The 20,057-nt window shown below is 41.0% G+C and overlaps 1 protein-coding gene across 2 annotated transcripts in view; it reads right to left on the bottom strand.

The window, feature by feature from the left end:
• dock8 (dedicator of cytokinesis 8) overlaps positions 1-20,057 on the bottom strand; it is a 51,550-nt gene that overhangs the window by 30,873 nt on the left and 620 nt on the right. For both annotated transcript variants that reach the window (XM_054611742.1, XM_054611744.1), the window contains exons 2-8: positions 12,658-12,757; positions 7,823-7,998; positions 7,176-7,247; positions 6,331-6,439; positions 3,119-3,328; positions 2,135-2,220; positions 1,419-1,485 (exon numbers count right to left, since the gene is read on the bottom strand). In XM_054611742.1, coding sequence (XP_054467717.1) covers positions 1,419-1,485; positions 2,135-2,220; positions 3,119-3,328; positions 6,331-6,439; positions 7,176-7,247; positions 7,823-7,998; positions 12,658-12,757 — 820 coding nt within the window. The remainder of the gene's footprint in view (positions 1-1,418; positions 1,486-2,134; positions 2,221-3,118; positions 3,329-6,330; positions 6,440-7,175; positions 7,248-7,822; positions 7,999-12,657; positions 12,758-20,057) is intronic.

Here is a 20,057-nt window from a genome sequence, read left to right as displayed (position 1 = left end):
CTGAGAAGAGGGCGAGGCCGGTGGCTAAAATCCGTTCCCATCTGAGAGATCCATGAGCACTTAAGTACCAACTAAATCCTTCTAGTCACTCCATCCCAAAAAACTATCCAGCTGTGTAAATCCACAGAAAACATGCAAACATCCGTGGCTCAAAATGGGTGAGTGGGAAAATACGGCACAGTATTAGTAGTTATAGAACCAAAACATAACGACCCCCAGGGGCATAAGTATGTGAGGATGATGAGACATAAAATCTTATAGATTACACTGATCCCTAAATGCTGACTGCCAAAAGGAAGTACCAGACCTCCCTGCATGCAACAGCTACCGTGAAACAAGGGGTGGAAAAAATAAACACAAGAAATTAGACGAGCAGAACATCCCAGTCTGATGCCATTTTTGAAGCTTGTACAACACCTATCATGTTCAATTCAATCAAAGGTATCATTCAAATTCAGTCCGTGTTCATGAGGGTATCATTGTGACCAGTGATCCTCTCTGTTATTGATGTTTTCTCCATTTCTCATATGTCATCATGATTTTTGAGATGCATCCTCTTGCTGCATTTCCACAAATAAACCCTCAGACACAGTGACCAACAGTGAACATTGTATTCTTTGGTAAATAGACTGCAATTTAATAACTCTTTCATCCAAAGCGCGTTACGTTTTGCTCCTCATACACCCATGCACACACATACAAACTCATGGGGTTCTCTGTCTTGCATTACAAAACTACGAATTATTTCCTCGAAATTAATGTATGTTGCCTTTGAACCTCCCTTATAAAAACGGCAACTGTCTCCTATTAAATTAGTCATATAGGTCTTATTGACATCTATAGACCAAATAGAAAATGTTTTGACAGCATTTTGTGTTTCTCAGCTGATTATGACTTAAATAATGCCCCATTAATGTTACAAGCAGTAATGACGTAAACAAACAACACCGGAAACATTTTGTATGGGTTTGTTACAGTTTAAGAAAGCAAATTTGATAATGATAGAAGGTTTCGATATTTTTGATAATATTTAGTTGAGATTTTTACACAGACTGTGTAAACTGTGCTTTAATAAGAATCACCTTTCTTGGGATTTCACCTTTCTGCTATCACAATAACTGATGCACCAACCACAAACACCAAAAACTGTGTAATATAGTAAGGTAAAGAGTGGACCTGTGGTCACAGGTAGTCTAAACACTCCTGACCGTCTCCACAACAAACACACATAATGAGCCCCACCAAACTAGCATTCACTGCAGGGCTATTGTACTGCAAGTGGTTTGTAATTGTGTCCCATCCTTGTATTGTATGTGGCAAGGTGAACATGTCACACAAGTTTCCAGGACATAAGTCATAACATCCTTTTAGTCAACGCTAGAAATTGTAAGGACTCCTTTGAAGCAATGTGTTCTTACCTTTTTCTTCTCTTTCAGGTCATACAAGGCCATAGTGGCAAATATGGGCTCAACGTCAATCTCAAACCTATGAAGCCAAGAAGAAAAAGGACATTACTCATTGAATAATAGCAAGAGAGACAAATATTTAACACACTCAACTTTAGTGCTATTCTATTCCCGTAGATTATTGCTGCAAAATAATGTAGTGATAATGATTGTGATAACAGGATTGAACTGAGGAGTTAAATAGGGGATGAAGTTTCCAAACCACTGCAAGAGGAGCAATAAGTTCAACTAAAACATTTGGCAGTTTTATGGGATGCTAGAAGGACAAGTGAGATCAAGGGTAAAATGCAGTGCAGCTCTGTGTGTTTGTGTGTGTATGAATGATAGAAATAAAGAGAAAAAGACAAAGTCCCACAGAGAGAGGGAGGGACGGGGGTTTTATGGAGAAGAACAACAGCACAGCCCTCCTCCTCTCTCCCACACTGCGCTGTCAGTCACATCTACTGCAAGCCTTTTTGGAACAACTACTCAAGACTTTTAAGTCATGATCATATGTGACAGACAAGAATGTACTGAATGTTGAATGCTAAGCAAAAGGTCATTTTCATAAACTAGTGGGTGTAGGAATAATTGCCCTTTAACACAGCTAACTGTTGGTTCCTTGTCCAATTTAGGGCAGCTGTTTAAATCCCCTCCCTCCTACAGTGTTATGAAAATGTATGACATACTTGATGGCCTGGCATCGGATCAGGATGCGGTCTCCAGTGTGCTCTTTGGGGCAGTCAGGGATGGGCCGGATCTCCACTGCATCTTCCTGGAGCACAATAGCAGAGAAAGTTATCAAACTGTGCAAAAAGAAATGGAGGTGTTGCTACATTTGGAGGAGATTTAGGATCTTAAACAAGATTCACTGGTGTTTATGATTTGGGGGCAGGTGAAATTAAATAAATAAAACTACAGAATGGAAAACTTTTAGAGTGTTAGCGAGGTATGGAAGTAAATCTATTTACAGGCAAGAAAGGTGTGAACTGATGTTTTATTAAATATATTTCCCCTCTTAATAGTGATTACATTGGAGTGGTGCCTGGAACTAAATATTTTTCTAAGGCTATATGTACGTTTAATTTTCCTGTTCTATAAAGTCCATTTATATAGGGAACACAGCGGGAAAAGGGGTTAAAATACATGTCATAATAGATTAATAGTCTGCAGATTATTTTCTTGTTTTCATTTAGTCGATAAAATGTGAAAAATTGTGAAAAATGTCAATGTCCTAGTGCCCAAGGTGATGTCTTAAAATTGCTTGTTTTGTTAGACCAACAGTCCAAAATCCAAAGATTTTCAGTGTATTATTACAATAAGCAAAACCTAAATTATTTTATTGATTACTAAAAACAGTCTCTTTAATTAATAATTAATTAAATGAAATACATTTTCTATTAAAAAAATTAAGTTTTATTATTAAAGAAAGTATTGCAATGTTGTTAACATACCTGGCATGTCTCATAGATATGTATTGAATGTATATAAAGAAACCAGAGACAACCTTAGATCCAGAAAACATTTGGGGAATAACGTTCACATCAGTCTGATCTTGGTTCGTATGCCTTCTTAACAAAGACAGACCAACCCTTGCCCAAATGGTTCTAATATGCATCTATGCACTGGTATAATATTACAGCATGTGAGTACCAACTCTCTCCATATCTCACTTCGTCGGCTGGTGGGTACAGAGCAAACAGCTCGGGGTGTCTGTTCCCGTGCCGTGCATCCTGGTTGAGGCGGTCTAGCTCCTCGTGGCTGCTGAAGGCCAGCAGCCCCTCCACTCTCTGGTCCGGGGTCAAACACCGCAAGTTAAAGTCGGAGGAGGTCAGTGTGCGGCCAGAGTCATTACTCAGCCCCGCTAGTGTCGGAGACTTGACCTGAGGCAAAGACAGAAAGAGAGGGGTGGTGGTGGGGGAGGACAGAGAGAATAGGGTGAGGGGAATGAAACGTGAGCGGGAGGAGAAAAAACAAAGGATGAGCGAAATGAGGGGGTATTAAGGCAGAATATCCAGAGGGATGTTATTTAGAGAGATATCAAAGAAAATGGGTGCAGGGTAAGGCATACTATACTAATGAATATTTAGACCAAGCCCATTCTTCCAAATTATTAACTACAAACTTCAACAGCATTTTGTGGAAGAACGACAACATTGAGTACATTGGAAACACAGTCTTCATGGTTATGTTGTCAGCAGACACAACAAACAGCTTACAGGCCTTTATGCAGTCTAGACAGCTTCTGTTTTGGCCTGGAGACAATGACAGTCTCTTGTGTGTTTTTGCCTGATCAAGGCTTACTTAGAGAACACACAACAGCTCGCTCATGTTTATGTTCACTGTATGCTTCAGAGAGTAAAGTGACATGATTCCTACTATAACCTTAAGCAGCTGCTTCCATCTCTGTTATAAACATGTTGATTACTTGCTGTATTTTCATAGTTAGATACCTAAAAAAAAGTCTCCAGAATGAGGGATATAAGGTCATTGAATTTTGTCATACAATAGGGTGGTTTGACTTACTCCTCACTAGTGATATTGATGCATTGTACATTAGCTGATTAAGTTCTGTAACCAGAGATCTCCCAGCAGGCTGATGGCATGCCGGGCAAAAATGATGGAAGCAAAGAGGCCCACTGACCCAGAGCAACAAAAGCCACGGACAACAAGCTTGCAAGATGCTGCATGTTTTTGACATCCAATGCCCTGCCAGCAACAACACAGCCCTGTTAGACAAAATTGTATTAACTAACTTAACATAGCAGTGTGATATGTAAATGTACCTCTCAGATGGCCTGAAGTAAGGTGAATCAAGCCTGAGATATGCACGAAAGATGTCTTCTGTTGTAAAATATTTATGTTGCCCTGTGGCTTCAGAGAGCTCCACCTTGTTTTCTGCTGTGTTGTGTGGCATGTACAGAATTTTTTTCATTTGGTGCGCGTCAATGTATTGATACCACCAATCTCAAACACCTTATTCAAATATATCCAAACTCCGATATTAACATTAACCATCCTTTAAAAAGCTTTAAAATCATCTGTCCTTAGGGACTCTGGGGAAAAGGAAGCTAAGGCAAGCACAAAAGCACATTATCTCAAGTGATATCAAACATATCCACAGCTAGGATGAACCTATAATTCCTGTATAGAAATAATTTAACATTAAACTGTGATAACGTTAACTGATTGGAGCCTCAGAGGTCTCTCAGGATGGCACTGGCGCCATATGGAATTAGTCAGACTCAGCTACAGGGCAGTGCATAACCTCGCTGCTCCCATTCTACGTCCTTCTTGTCTCTTTTATTCCCATCATCCGTGAGTCTCTCCATGAGAGACTCTCAAACCACTGGCAAGGACTGACCGAGCTTCAACCCTGGTGAAGCTTCACCCTGTTGGGGCTCCAAGCGACCATCACAATAGTGCCGTTCTTTCCCTCTCTTCCCCTCCCTGTCACTCTCTCTTTCTGGCATGTAGCTCATGGGAAGCCCGCAGCGGTAATAAGGGCCTTTTGGTTGTGGTGATTAACCAGAATTGGCAAGGATGGGGTGACAGGAGGGGGCTGGTGAGACTGGCTGGTGGTGAGGGACGGCTGGGAGCGGCGCTGACTGGGACTTGGATTGGCTGCGACTGCCTGATCCTGGGAATTAGGGGTTTGGCCACCGTGAGACAAAAGAGCTGGAGAGAGGGAAGTGAGAGAGGATGGGAACTTGGCTCGAAATAATGCCAGTCAACTACTGGGGTAAGGATCTGTGATGAAAGTAAAAGACTGAGGCATGCAGACGTAAGCTAGAGTGTAAATTAAGATCTAAACAAAATGAATACCACATGTTCAACCACAACATCGCCACGAGATTAACACATAGAGGTTACAAGAGTGAGAATGAAGAATATTCAGGTTTAGTTTCGTGCAAGCCCGGCAGAGTAAACTTGAAAGAGCTGCTGCAGTGGAAAGAGTGATAGGAATAACAAAACACTGTTGTGTGCACTGGTAAAGCGCCCCCAGCCCAGCCTCCCACTCCTCCCTCCCATTTCACATCGAGTATCAACATGGTCTCTCAAGCCTTGATCAGTATGGACTACCATACTGCTCTCACTTAATGGATTTCCACTAACAAAAGACACTTTAACTTTGTGCAACATATTTGCAGAAGATCTGTACCAGCCTCATGTTTATAGGGGAAGTATAAAGCAAGGAGGAAATTATCGTGGCCTGGCTTCTACTTTTTTTCTATTTTTAATGCTGTATGTGCCCTAACCATTAGGCTAGATTTTTTTTTAAATTTGTGATCTTTATAGTGTCTTGTAGGCATATGTTTAGACTTTGGATAGAGTCAGGCTACTAGAATTTATGCTAAACTAAATTAATCTGCCAAAATAAAATAATTGCTTACTTGCTCTATCTTCTGAGAGTGTTATTCGGGCAAACCTTCTCACTATGCAAATAAGCTAATTTCCCAAAATTTCAAACTATTGCTCTTGCATTTGGACTCTTCAAACGTACACAGTTAAAACTTATTAAAGTATACTAAGCTGTATCAGGACTGGGATATTTCCATTACCTGTTCTCTATTTCAATGGGACCTAAACACTGGGCCTAGCTTAACTGTTTCAACAACAAGCAAATGTAGAATATGATCTGATAAAACAGTGCTGATACACAACAGTAGACTGGCACAGCATGAGGAAGACAGGTCTTAAGAATTGTTAAGGACAGGAACAATTCTTCACTTCTTTCCCTCTTCTGTCGGTGTCGCAATGCTGCACGCCACACAAGACTGGATCTGAAGAATGCTTTTTGAATGAGGCTGATACTTCTCTCTTTTATTGGGTAATAAACAGTCAGAAGGTGTCTGTGTATGTTGACTGTGTTTGTGTTTCTCACTGGCTTCTGCTGGCTGTCTGGCTCGACGTCGGACTCAAAGGTCTGTTTCCGAAGGAGTTTGTGGAGGCCTTCCCGCTCCGAGTATGCACTCCAGCCATCGCCCTGGCACCTACACACACACACACACACACACACACACACACACACACACACACACACACACACACACACACACACACACACACACACACACACACACACACACACACACACACACACACACACACACACACACACACACACACACACACACACACACACACAGGTTAATGACACAGACAACTAAACAAAGTCAACTGATACACCTCTGCACTTCTTATCAAACCATATGGTAACAAAAACAGAAACCTGACGCAACACAGTGCATGTGAGTATATCATGTGAGTGTGTGTGTGAGAGAGAGAGAGAGAGAGAGAGAGAGAGAGAGAGAGAGAGAGAGAGAGAGAGAGAGAGAGAGAGAGAGAGAGAGAGAGAGAGAGAGAGAGAGCACTATATTACACTAAGTATCAGATATGAGATCCAAGTGTTTAATGTTTATCAGGCTCTCTCAGTCCTCCTTTTTCCTGTTTCACAGACACATGCAACTTCTCGGACAGTTGGCATCTGTTGCTCAGAGTGACGGCTAAGATACCAGTGAGGCCTTTTTTCGGTTATTTAGAGGATCTTTAGTTAAAATACTGCAGCTTGGAGAACACCCAGTTTTCCATTTCTAAATTGTAAACTCCAAAGAAAGATTTAGTTTTGTCATTTTAAGGTATCTGTGTGAAAACATCAGCTACATCAGCTCTAACGCTCTGAGAGTCCTGAATATTGTGACCTTTGTGTTTCTGTGGCAGACAGTTTACCTTCTAGAGACCAAAAGCCACGGCTGAATGTAACTCTTCACGCAGTCTCTCACATGTGGATCCAACTCCAGTCTACAAAGAGAGGGATGAGGAGGGTGAGACGACAAACAAAACTCGTGCCCAAGCACAAGCATGCAAACATTCACAGAGAACTGAAAACTTTACATTCCTCCTCTATCTTAATCTGTACTTCATGGTCAAGGTGAAGAAGACAAGTGAATGCTCTGAATAAGATGAGATAGCACATGTTGGGAGAATATTCTGCTACAGCATAGCTTCTCCTAAAACCTATAGTCCCAGTTTACATCTTTTAGCTTTATACACACAGTATGTGTGACTAAAGGAAGAAATAATTGAATAAATGTATTCATCTTCTGATCTTCTGCCTTATTTGTTTATTCCCAAGTAAGTGACTTTTATACTTTATTTCTGTTGATCTTTTTGCCAAGAAGCTTGTCCTAACTTTTACATTTAAATATTTTTTAAAGTTGCTAGATGTTTATTTTAAATATTAGCTGTAGATGCAATCATTCTTCACTATTTTCTGGTAATTTTCTATAACAAAAGGTCTAAAAGGATGCCAATTTCATTTCAGGAAGTATATTTATAGTCAGAGTGGGTGGATTGTCATAATTCCTGTGACTCACCCATCTTCAGGGACAGAGTGTCTAACAGTGCGGCACTCCTTCTCCACCTGCTCCACCTTCAGGTCATCATCAGGGAAGTCTCCAAGTTCCTGCATCAGGGCAGAGTCTCCACTTCTTAACTGTGACATCAGGAATTCTTCCAGGTCCAAGGGCTCCACTGCGTCATACGACTGAGGCTGCAGAGGGAAGGGATGAAGGAAGGGAAGAATTAGGGCACACAGCAACAAATATCACAATACATATAAGCTAAAGTGCAGTTTAAGGATCCTTATAGAGTAGAATGGATGGCCAGAAGAACTTCTAAAGAGTAAATATTAACTGTATGCCAGGAAAGCATGAATGAAAATCATATCAAATCACATAAAAGAGACAGACTTTAAAACAGCAAATTGCATCAACCAATGAATCAGCAGTGTGATACAATAACAGGACATATAGAATAGTGTTCCAATAGTCCCTTATCCTGTTTTTTTTAAAGCTTGCATGACTTTTTCTAACCTATTTGTATTCTTAGTGAAATCATATTATCTTTATGTTTTGCATTATTACACAATAACATAGGAATAGGTGAAACATAAATAGACAATTAATGAAATGGGAACATAAGTTAATGTAGAAAAACTATTTTGATAAATACAATTAATTAATTAATTAAAAAAGATACTAACCAATTGGATTGAGCAATGAAAATAGGTCTTCTGGGGGTTATCTTTGATGATTTAGGAATATAAAAGATAAAACAAGTATACAACAAAATAGATTATTGTTTTTGAAAAGCTATAAAGCGATTGAGGAGTTTGTGCAGTCAAAGAACTGATGAGAAAGAAAAGAACCGAAGGGAGGTGGGACCAGACATGTTGAATCATGACTATTTACTAATACCTCATACCTGTAGTGGGATTAAAGACTGGAGCAAAAACTAAAATAGAAACTGGATCAAACTGGCCTGTATAGAACAGCAAGGATTTTTTTTTTCTGTGATCCTATTTTTAGACAAAAACTCTTATCAACCTCCAGAGCTACAGCAGATCAAAAGCAAAGCTGTAATCACTTTTATGTACAGTACTAACGGGCTGAAATTTCCATTTGGGTCTTGGAATCAGTACATATTGTTCAAACCATCAGTGCACCCAATGAGACAAATTCCCACTGGCACTAAAAGGGGAAGAACAGACACACTTTTCATCATTAGAGAGTGTAAAAAAAAACCACAATTGATGAGATAACACGCGGCCGGCTCCACAAACGAGGGCTGGGAATCTGCATGGAGCAGGTGTTTCTGTGAAGAGTGGCAGCAAACTGGGCAGGCATCCAATCTGATTACAGTCGGCAGGCTGTGTAGCTGATTTAGGCAAACGCTTGCAATTAAACTTATACCGCAAATAGCAGACTGAAAGATCCTAAATTATTTCTCAAAGTCTCTCAAGATATCAAATGCACAGTGTTCAGAGAGAAAGTGTGCCTTAGCACTATCCACAAAATAATATTTAAGCTTTTAATGGTGCACACTGTCCCACACAGGAAGCATTTGCATGACAAACAAGTAGTGTGTGAAAAGACTGAATGTGAGAGAAAGTGTGTGTACAGGAGAGAGAGAGAGAGAGAGAGAGAGAGAGAAGAAAAAATGAAAAAAACAGAATGAAAAAAACAGAATGAAGCCAGCCACTGTCATACACACTAACAGATAACAAGTACACACAGATATCACTGCAGCAACAAGACCAGTCACTGCTCTACTCAACTTTTAAAAGCAGAGCAAATTCCATTTGTCTTCAGACATGTTTTTGCACATCAATTCACCCTAGGGGATATTTTTCTCTGCCACATGGGTTAGTATCAGCATGCAACGCAAGAAAGAAAGAATACACAGAGAGCCAGATGGAACAACTGTATCATTATCATGCTAAATGACGGGTCTACAATACAGATGAAACCTTCAGCTCCTCCTTTCTATAGAGGAGGCGTGATCTTTAACAATGTCTCTACAGTGGCAGCCCTCTCCATATGTGCACCTCTCTGGCTCTCTGCCTCAAGAGTCCAAAACAATCATTGTAGCACGGCCTCTTCTTCTTGTGTAGTATGGAGGCTAACAAAAACAAATGAATGCAAATCTATGCATGCCTCTGATCAACGCCTGCTCTGTGGAGTCATGAGAGTATCTTGCAAGAAACACCGGTCAGGCTAGTTTTTCTTTCCGCTTACTCATCCGCGGTTAAAAGTGGTGCCTTTGCAACTACTGTATTTATATGAGAAGTGAGATTGCAATGCTTCCTCGCAGTTAAAAAAAAAAAATAAAAAATCTACAGCTGATGCAATTCTGTGCAGACACCTGCAGCGATAAATGATCAAAATAAGCTTTACACATTTTTTAAATCTATATCTGCAATCACTATTAGAGCCTTATTTGCGTAACATTTATCCATTTAAAGAAAATTAAATAAACTTGTATCTACCAACACCACTGTTTTCAATGTGCATTGCCAAATGAGCAGGGATGGAAAACAGACATGTAAAGAAGTCATGACAAACATTGTCTTTCCAAAATACTGCCCCATTTGACCTGACTAACAATATTTAAGACAATCAAGTTTACCAATAATTTCATTCTAGAGTATCTCTAAACGGTAGCTGTGTTTATAAGGAAATTGGAGACTTACCGTGCGCAAATTTTAAAACTGAAGCATAAAAAAGGAAGTGAACAAAATGGCGCTCCCCGGAAATGGGAACCTACAGTGTGCACCTACTGACGCTGAACACTTTTTGCTAAAACTAAGCCACAACGCATTGCACGGATCCTCTTTAAATTGATCCTCATATTCCTAGAAGCTAAAAACTCCAGGACATCTGGGAGGAAACAATCAGCTTTACCAAAAGTGGAAGAGGTATTTATAGCGTTAAGTATGAGTTGAGCCCAACTGTTTGAACCTACAAGAAGTTTTGACAGCAGTTTGAGGCAAAGCGTCTTGCAGTTTAGAGTTGAAGGGGGGGGGGACCACAAGGCATTAGAGGATGTGACATCAAGCAAGGCGTCCCTCCATCAACCGGTGTTTCAACAGACAGGAACAGAAACCACACACACACACACACACACACACACACACACACACACACACACACACACACACACACACACACACACACACACACACACACACACACACACACACACACACACACACACACACACACACACACACACACACACACACACACGGTTAATGACACAGAGCTGCTCACATGCGGCTTTTCCTCTTAATCCCTCAATTTGTATATGAAACCGACAACACCGATTAGTCAACATTCCTCATATTTAGGTGCTAATAATAGCAGGGGAGTAATAGAGAGGGAGAATTATGATAATCAACAAAGTGATCCTCCATTCCTCCCTCCTCCTCTCAACAAACATCCCTCCCTCATCCGTGTGCTAGACGCCACTGCTGAATAATGGGAAACTATCATCCCAGAGATTATAGTATTAAAACCGCTCTCCCGCATCCCAAATCCGGCCATATTAAAGATTTGCCTGTGTAAGCTGCAAGGTAAGCAGGCCCCATCCAGTGCCCGTCGCTAGCCAAGGCCCTGACCCATATCCCAAGCAGGTTAGAGATTAACCGGGTTGAATGCCACAAGCTCGGACTGGATGGACGGTCCAAATACTCCTCCTCAAACCCTGTCGGCTGACGAGCTCAAGGATCATCACTGGGTGAGTATCAAAAGGGCCTCGGCTCAGTTAGCCATGCACACATATACGTCAGGAGACTTAGTGTCTGAGAGCTTTAGAAAACTTGAGAAAATGAGAGAGAGGTAGGGCGGCAGAGAGAGAAGAAATGTGAGGGAAAGACAGGAATAGAAAAGAAAGGCAGGAAGAATGACAGAGGAATAGATGAATCTGGGAGGCAGAGACAGAAGTTCAGAGGGTGCCACTGAGAGACTAGGAGAGTAGCGGGAACAAATCCCTGCAAAGGATTTACTGTGCATCATTCTGTCGGCTTGCTGAGAGAGCAGGAATCACTCAAGAACTGTCAGCTAGGCTTCAACTGAAGAGGCAAGAAAGCAACCCGTAGTCATTATATAATTCTCTGCAGAAACTAAGAACTACCAGGGTACAGGCAGTGTCAGCCCAGTTTTAACAAAAGGCATGTTAAGCCATGACTAAGTCCTCATCTCATCTATTGTAAGAGGAAGAAAGAATCTTCCTTAAAAAAATAAATTAAAAAAAACTTGTTTTGGAAAAGCAGTAACTTATGTTTTGGCAGACATTTCTATGATTCAAATTATAACCTTTGAGACTACACACAACACTGAGTCAGACATTCTCAGCACTAATGGCAGTAAAGAGGATGTGAAGAAGATATGCTTATAGCCCTTTGGTGGTGTAAGCTAAAAACATTAAAGCTGTGTGAGTGCAGTATTAGAGAAAAACCACTACACTGACCTCATAGTCACAGAATTTCTTCTCAACTATCAATACATTAATAGTATTAAATGGAGCAGCATCATAAAAACATTTTGCATTTCTAGTCTGCTTACCCTCTTAAACCCACTTCACATTTTAGACAGTTGGATGAGTAACTATGAATATAAACAAGGACGTTTTTCATTTGCAAAGTTTGCCGCTTGCTTCTTACATTTAAGCAAAACGCTTACTTTCCTTTCTGAAACTTGCCTGCTGTGGCATAAACATTGCTCGAAGGCAAATAACTATTAATCCTTTTTTTCCTAGGTGGCTGTGAATCATTGAAATATACATATCCGGGATAATGTGACAAATACCTGCCGGGTGAAAATAACCAAATTCTAGAAGCCATTGAATCTTTTCATAGAGGGAAGCTCACCACATTAAGGCACACTGAGGCCGAAGCGTTGGAGTTGGTTCGGCTGTGTTGAGGGCCATGGGTCCCACTGAAGTGCCGTCTGATCTCTGCAGAAGAGTGCCTGGAACAAAACATAGAAACACATGTAAATATATAACGTTTTGTGTTGAGGAGGCAGAGCATAATAGTTACAAAACTAGTATATCATAATTGTGGGCTATTTGATTTAATATTAGGTGTTAAAATATCTACGGCCGCATAGCTTTAGTACAATTCCACCAACATGCATGCACACGGTGTATCTTAATGAGAGATGCAACAGCAATTCCACCATTGTTCCTACTCGGATTAGTTTGAATTGGTCAGTCATGGTGATTCCATTCAAATGATTGTTTGGTCTCTACAGAAGCGCATCTCTGCTGGCCGTTCAAAGGCTTTGTCAGTCTGGCAACCATACCAGCAGTGGAATAAATATGGTGTTCTGATTTAAGGGTCAGGCCGAGCAGGAAATCAACATGACGTAGGAATGGAGCAGTATTCAAATATATTGGTCTGTTGGGGATGGTGTGTATGAGCCTGTGTGTAAGTGACTGTAGCCCTCTCCAAAAGAACAGAGGACGACATGAACAAAGCCAGTGTCCCAATTTGTTGGCCACATTTCATCTCTACGCAACGCACTGTCTATTCCATTCGCAATTAATCCACCATATCATTTGAGCCCTACCAAACCGCACAATGACTGCTTTATTCTCCGCGGTTCAACGATGAAAGGCCAGTTTTGTGTTCACAAGCATGTGTCTGCGTGTTTGCAATTGTTGTCTTTTTGTGCATTGAGTTAAAAAACGCTTTTTGCATTTCTGTGCGTGCGAGTGTCAAAAACTGTTTACTGTAACATTGCCACACAGGGGAGAGTTAGAGGGCAAAGACTTAAGTAAATGGGTCACATTCCCGACTGCTCCCCCTGTGGTAAATCTCATGGGTTCATTAAGTCCCCACAGCCATTGTTACGACAGCCCTGTTACTAATTACCACCACAAACCAATGAACGCCAGTGCGATGGAGGATTGCCAGCATGTCAAAACCACTGAGGCTGCAGAGCCATGAAGCATGTTGTAAAGTCTGGGAGTTTTATGCAAACATCTTAACACAAATATCACTAAATGTTCCGCGGCAACACCGAATCACCAAACCAGTTCGCTTTCCAGGAATTAAAAGCTGCTTTACATTTCACATGCATTTTTGATAGTTTACAGTTCAATCAGAAAGGGGCACACTGATGAATACAACGCTCTCCATTTGAGTCTGGCATTTTACCGAGCCTCCTGTCAATCACATAACATGCTGAGTCAATGCATACATAATAAATGTATGCCAGGAAAGGTTAAGACATGGGTGGGAGAGCAGTATACAAATTTACACAAAGAGCAAAGTCCAGCAGTGTTGCACCGTTTTATTGCAACACATAGCTCCACTGTCCTTTAAACATCCACAATGATGCAAGAATGAAAAGAAATTCATGGCCTGAAAAAGAAACTAATCTGGTGAAGCATATTACATCACACATAAGCATGCTGTGAGTTTGGCCAGTGGCTACATTATCAACTTTTACTCTTTTATCCCTTGCAACATCAGCTCTGTTATGCAACTCTAACTTGTGCCACTGCAAACCTTCTGTACATTGTCTTCAACATACTTCTACTTAACCCTTCTGTGACTCATGGAGCAGGCGGCAGCCTGAAAAAGGGCGGTGCCCTGTACAAACACCTGAAGGCTGCTCAGTGCAAACACTTTACCAGAACAGTACGTATGCATTGGCACTTGGAAACTGATTGTATAGGGACCTCACATGTGCACCCCACCTTGCAGCAGCATATCAAACAACCAAAAGTCTCTTCAAACACCCACTTTTTACACTAACGTCTTCAAAGAATGTGTTGAGCAACTACTTGTAATGCAATGTGACAAATCACATAAGTCTGTGGAGCTTAAAAAGGGCTGTAGTTAAGACACTAAAGCTCCAGAAATCTTCAGGTCAACACAAGGAATGACACTCCTCACAGCCTCACCTCCGCAGGTATCTGGAGAGGTGTAGTTGACGGGTCGGAGTTATGACCTCAGCCTCAGACATCTCCTGTTTGGTCTGATTGTTTTTTAGCGTGGGTCACTTCGACATATGAGATGCTACGAGTGAGATTCACGCGTTTCTGATGATATATACGACTGCAAACGAGAAAGACTTTTCTTACTCGAGGGCGGTGTATTGAGCTTGTACCCAAGGCAATTTAAACCCTGTAAAACCTTCTCATAACTTGACTTCAAAAGAAACATGCACTACCCCGTGTGCAGACCGAGCCCACAGCCACTTCACCACTAATGTCGTGCCCTCCCTCTATATATTTTATTGCCACTGAGTCAAAGCTCAAAACTCATGCATGCCAACCCATACTATTACCAAACTTATACTTTGCATTAGTGATTGTTGCATTAACGCACATTCACATTCTGTCTGCTTACTTGCAAACACTAACACACATTCAGGATCAGTCTATAAAAATACCAGGCAAGTAAAACAGTAGTCAACTCTAGCTAGCAGAGCCCAAGCAGACATTATTTTATACCACTAGTAGACAAACAGCTTGTCACAGCACACAGCATCTGTCATTCTCTTTACCAGGCCCCTGTTTTGGCATCCTCTGTTGCATAAAACCAAAGCTGCTTTTGTCAGGGAGACAAAAAGCAGAGCTTTGGATTTTGGTGAAATGATTATAAAAGCAGCTTGTGTCATCAACCAAATATAAAGCCTTGATAATGAATTTCTGTGAAACCACCAAGACTGAACATTCAATTATTGTCATATATTAAAACTTTGGCAAAGCTCAAAGTCAAGGTCATTAGTTAATAAATGTGCAGAAGACTGAATAGGAAAGGCTTAGAGAAGCATATTAGCACCATCTTGTTCCAATACAGATCTGACCCTGTTATTGAAGTTGACTGCTTTGGCATTGAAAGCAGCTTCTGAGGTTTGTTTGCCATGTCAGGTCACAAGGCCTCAGATCTCTGCGAAATGACCGTAATGGCATTCCCCGAGAGGCATATTCTTTCAGTGTGATGATGTTGTCCTTAAATAAAATTTGAGCAGCATCAGGAAGTGAGTCAGTGTAGGCTGCAACTGTAGGCTCTCTCTCTCTCCATTGAGCATTGCATAAGAGTCTCCCGAACATCTTACACGCACGATTCAAAATGAATGGCTGAGCTGAATACCTACAGCACAGTCATAAGAATTTGAGTTGCATCTCACTCTGAGATCATACTGTGCGGTTAAGGTTGTTTTCCAAAAAGAAAGAAGGACCCTTTACTGGCAGTGGAGCCACTATAATCACAACATCATCATGGTCATGTTGAAGGTTATTCTTTATTACAACACAGAAAAGTAATGTGGTGTTGTAATCTCTAAAATACCCTTCAAAGAGGTCCCACGGCTCCACAGTAAGGTCGAGGTAGGATGGAATCTGATTACCAACCTGCTGCATGTATACGCAGACTCATGGTGTCCAGGCTACCACGGTGTGGGTGTGCGCGATGTCCGATTTCCTGTGCAACCTGACGTCTCTGAGTAACCTGGTTTCTTGTGTGCATGTAAACATACTGATTGTCACTATGCAACATGCTCCGAGGCCCTGAGATCAAGCTAGAGCAATAAATGTTCCCACTTTGGGATAGGACATTTACATTGATATTAAGAGAGAATCCTCCGAGCTAAACACAAAATCCTGATGCCAGAAATGTTTGTATTTTTGAATGAGGTATAATTAGAATAGTTAATCTACACTGATGAGGATGGCTCATTTAAACACCCGCTATCTGGGATTAACAACTGCCCTCAGACTCGTGCTATAAATCAGGGCTGATGAAACATCGACAACAACGACTTTGTAATAGTACTTCATACTTCATGTCTGGCATCAATCAATAACAGCAACTACAGCATTACTATGTCATGTCGTAACACTGAGTAATATGATTAATATTCATTAATACAGTTGAACAACTTTGGATGATCACTCATATCATTCATTTATATTACTAGACAACAAAGCTATGTTGGAGTTAGAACATAACATGTTGGATTAACCATACCAAGAATGTATTACTGTCACACTATGCTGATTAGATCATCCTGTATAGAAAAGACACTTTCTCTTATTCAAAGAATGACAAATGCCAAAAGGCTAAGAAAATGTTTCATCATTAATCTAAATGAAATAACATTTGATATAGCAGCTTTGTGTATGACCCCATTACTTCAAGTACTCATGAGCTATCAAACACACCTCTAATTTGTCAGTAATGCTGTTAGACTTCAAGCTGTGTGGAGTCATGTAATGTGAATATACTCAGCTGCCAAACAGTTGTTTTATGTTCTTTCTGACATTACAGTAACATTGCAACAAGCTGAAGGTTGTACTTCTTAAAAGATGAGAGTGATTTTTTTTTAAAAGGTCTCACCCAAGTGAAAACCTTTCATCATCCCCTCCCTATAGGAAGAAGCTGGCCCCTTTTTTGTCCCGTCATGCTGTCTAAGGCAGGCCTGCACTTGCTGTGTGTGCATATGGTGTGTTCCTGTCAGCGTTTCTGGAATCATTGGCCGAGCATTCATCGGATTGAATCCTGCTCTAAAACTGCAGTTGTGATGCTCCTCGTGGCTGCCTTTCAGATTAAAAGCCCCCCCCCCATTAGCCAAATCTATAATTTTACTCATGATTATCTGTATTCACTCCTCATGACATGACTCCTACCAGGCGGTCTACTATTATCATCATGATTATCAACTCAATAAGGGTAGGTGGCTCCTTAAGCTTTCATGTTATAGCCTTAAAGCGCCCCCTCACCGCAATCTGCTTTCCCCCATAAATCCTCTCTCCCTCAGCTAAGCCAAGAAGAATCACAGGAAAAGTGGTGTGTGGTGTTCATGACAAGAGGAGGAAAGCCGACCAAAGGGATGCCCACACTGTGTGTCTCATACTATCATATGTCTCCAGACTTAATGGGTCTTGCTGCTATCAGCATCATCATGGCTCAGCTTCCTGTCGGAGGGAGGCGCGCATAAACACAGCAGACATTTGGCTCTGAGACAGAAAAAAGGGAAACTTTAAACAGAACTCCTAGTAAAGTTTGAATGCTTTAACTATACAGGGAAATATCTAAGGTTTCTTTAGGGAAGCTATGTGTCTTTCTGACACCCACCCCATCACTCAGAGGCCCACCAACAGCCACGAGGGTTAACAGATGTCATTAACCAGAGCCCACAGGAAATGAGATGTAACTCAATCCGGGTCCGCCTGCCACTCAGGAGGATTGAACTGCAGCGGCCCCATGTCCACAGCTGTCCCCCACACCTGTTACCATATGTTATTAAGTAACATCATGTTAAACCTCAACGCTGGAATATCAAGTGTTCAACACTGCGCTTCACCATCATGGTTTCAATTTTTATGACTGACATATTCTCACACCTCTTTTCAAGTGCTTATTAAGAAACAGACATTTCCTGATTTAAAACTGCCATGAACAAAAGAACAAAAAAAAAAGTGAAGTGAAACCCGGAGGGACACACTGTAATGTCCACAGTGTGCAGGATTTCCTTCACACTCCATCCTGATAGAAAGATCGAGAGAGGAACTGCTCATATAGAATATATACAGTGGATACAAGTAGGTTCCTTATTCATTCAACCCTGAAAAACACCTCAACAAATATGAGTTTGTTAGGAGGTTTTCCAGCCTGTAACATATCGTATGCCTTAGTTCCAAATTGTGTCCACTGTTCCTCTTTGTCAGAGCGGTTTGTTTGTGTCTGGCTTTTGTTTCCATGATAATCTAGGTTGTTTCCCTTCATAGACTAAGTCTGCAGTTTGTTGCGTAGCCGATGCATGTCTCATCATGGTTTTTACAAATTACACATATCGGGGCGTCCTAGTGGCGTAGGTGTTTATGACTCTGACTATGTTATCACGATGTCGGCGGGTCTGGTCACGAGACTTTTGTTGTAAATCATCCCTCCTCTCTCCCCCCTCATATATTCTCACCTGACAACTGTCCACTATTAGAATTAAGTAAAAAAAATAAAATTAAAAAAAACAATGCTTAAATGAATCACAAACATATCAAAATACTGATTTTCTGATCTTTTTTGTGTAGCTTACACTACCTAAAATGACCCACCTCTGAGTCAGAGATCATTTCCAGGAGGTATTGACATTATTTTGTGTGCTTAACATGTGCTGTGGCATTACAACACCACAAAAAAAAGTAATTGTGTTATTTTCAGATAGTTGAATATTAAATAATGAGTCAATACAAAAATGATTTCATGTTAAAAACTAATAGTTTCCTCCCTACAACAACAGTTTGAGAAATCAGTATCAACGAGCGAAAACTGTCTCTTGCATCATGTCTTGCTGGCTGTGCTGTTTAACACTTTGCAACCACACATTCCACAACGCCAAGCTTTGCTTCAGCATCTATCAGCCAGCCCCTCTGCTGGCTCATCACTGGATTCAGACTGTGACCCGGGATCCCTCAGCAGCTGAGCTCAGCTCTGCACAGCACAGCACAGCACAGCACAGCACAGCACAGCACAGCACAGCACAGCACGGATCCTTGATTTCTCCTGGCTGTTAATAACAAGAGCACTGTGCATTCACTGGGGTGTTGAGTGGAGGATTTCACAATCACAAAAAAAACTTTTGTGATTGCCGTCGGACAAATCATATAATCTGAAGACACCATTTTTTACAGAATCAACAAAATAGCTAGCAGATTAATCGATACATTTGAATAATCGCTACTTGCTGCTTTACTATAAACAACTTTCAGAGAAATCATCGGTGATTGATTAAATCCCATAACGTCAGAAAAAAAATTGTATGATAATTGCTGTCATCCAAGTTACAAAGCTTCAGATGGTACACTTATGAGGGCTTGTAAAAGCTGCAGAAACAAGGAAACTGATTTATTCAAAGAGTGCTTTAAAGAGAGGATCAAAGCGGATTAAACAGTGCCGATTGTGGACGATGAAAATAAATGTCTCTATCCACAATCTCCAAGTCTGACCAAAACAGATCCCACATCAAATCTACATCTACAATGTGAATGAAGCCTAGTGCCAGGTGAAACTGCTGCAACATCACGCACAAAATGATCATAAAGGCAAGTACGCTGTGTGACCGGCACATTCCGTTCCCCCATGAGAAGCTTCACAGCAACGTCCATATGCTGCTAATCATAGGAAGTATAAGTGTATTTATATTAATGAGTCTTACTACAGAGGGGGCAGAGTACACAATAGACTTCCATGTGCACACTTCCTCCACACCTGGCCAGTGTCACAGCAGGAACTATGAGCACATCCCCTCCTCACTC

The sequence above is a fragment of the Anoplopoma fimbria genome, chromosome 13 (genome assembly GCF_027596085.1).
Source record: "Anoplopoma fimbria isolate UVic2021 breed Golden Eagle Sablefish chromosome 13, Afim_UVic_2022, whole genome shotgun sequence".
Lineage (NCBI taxonomy): Eukaryota > Metazoa > Chordata > Actinopteri > Perciformes > Anoplopomatidae > Anoplopoma > Anoplopoma fimbria.
The sequence above is the reverse complement of the archived record's forward strand: the minus strand, read 5'-3'. Positions and strand labels throughout refer to the sequence as shown.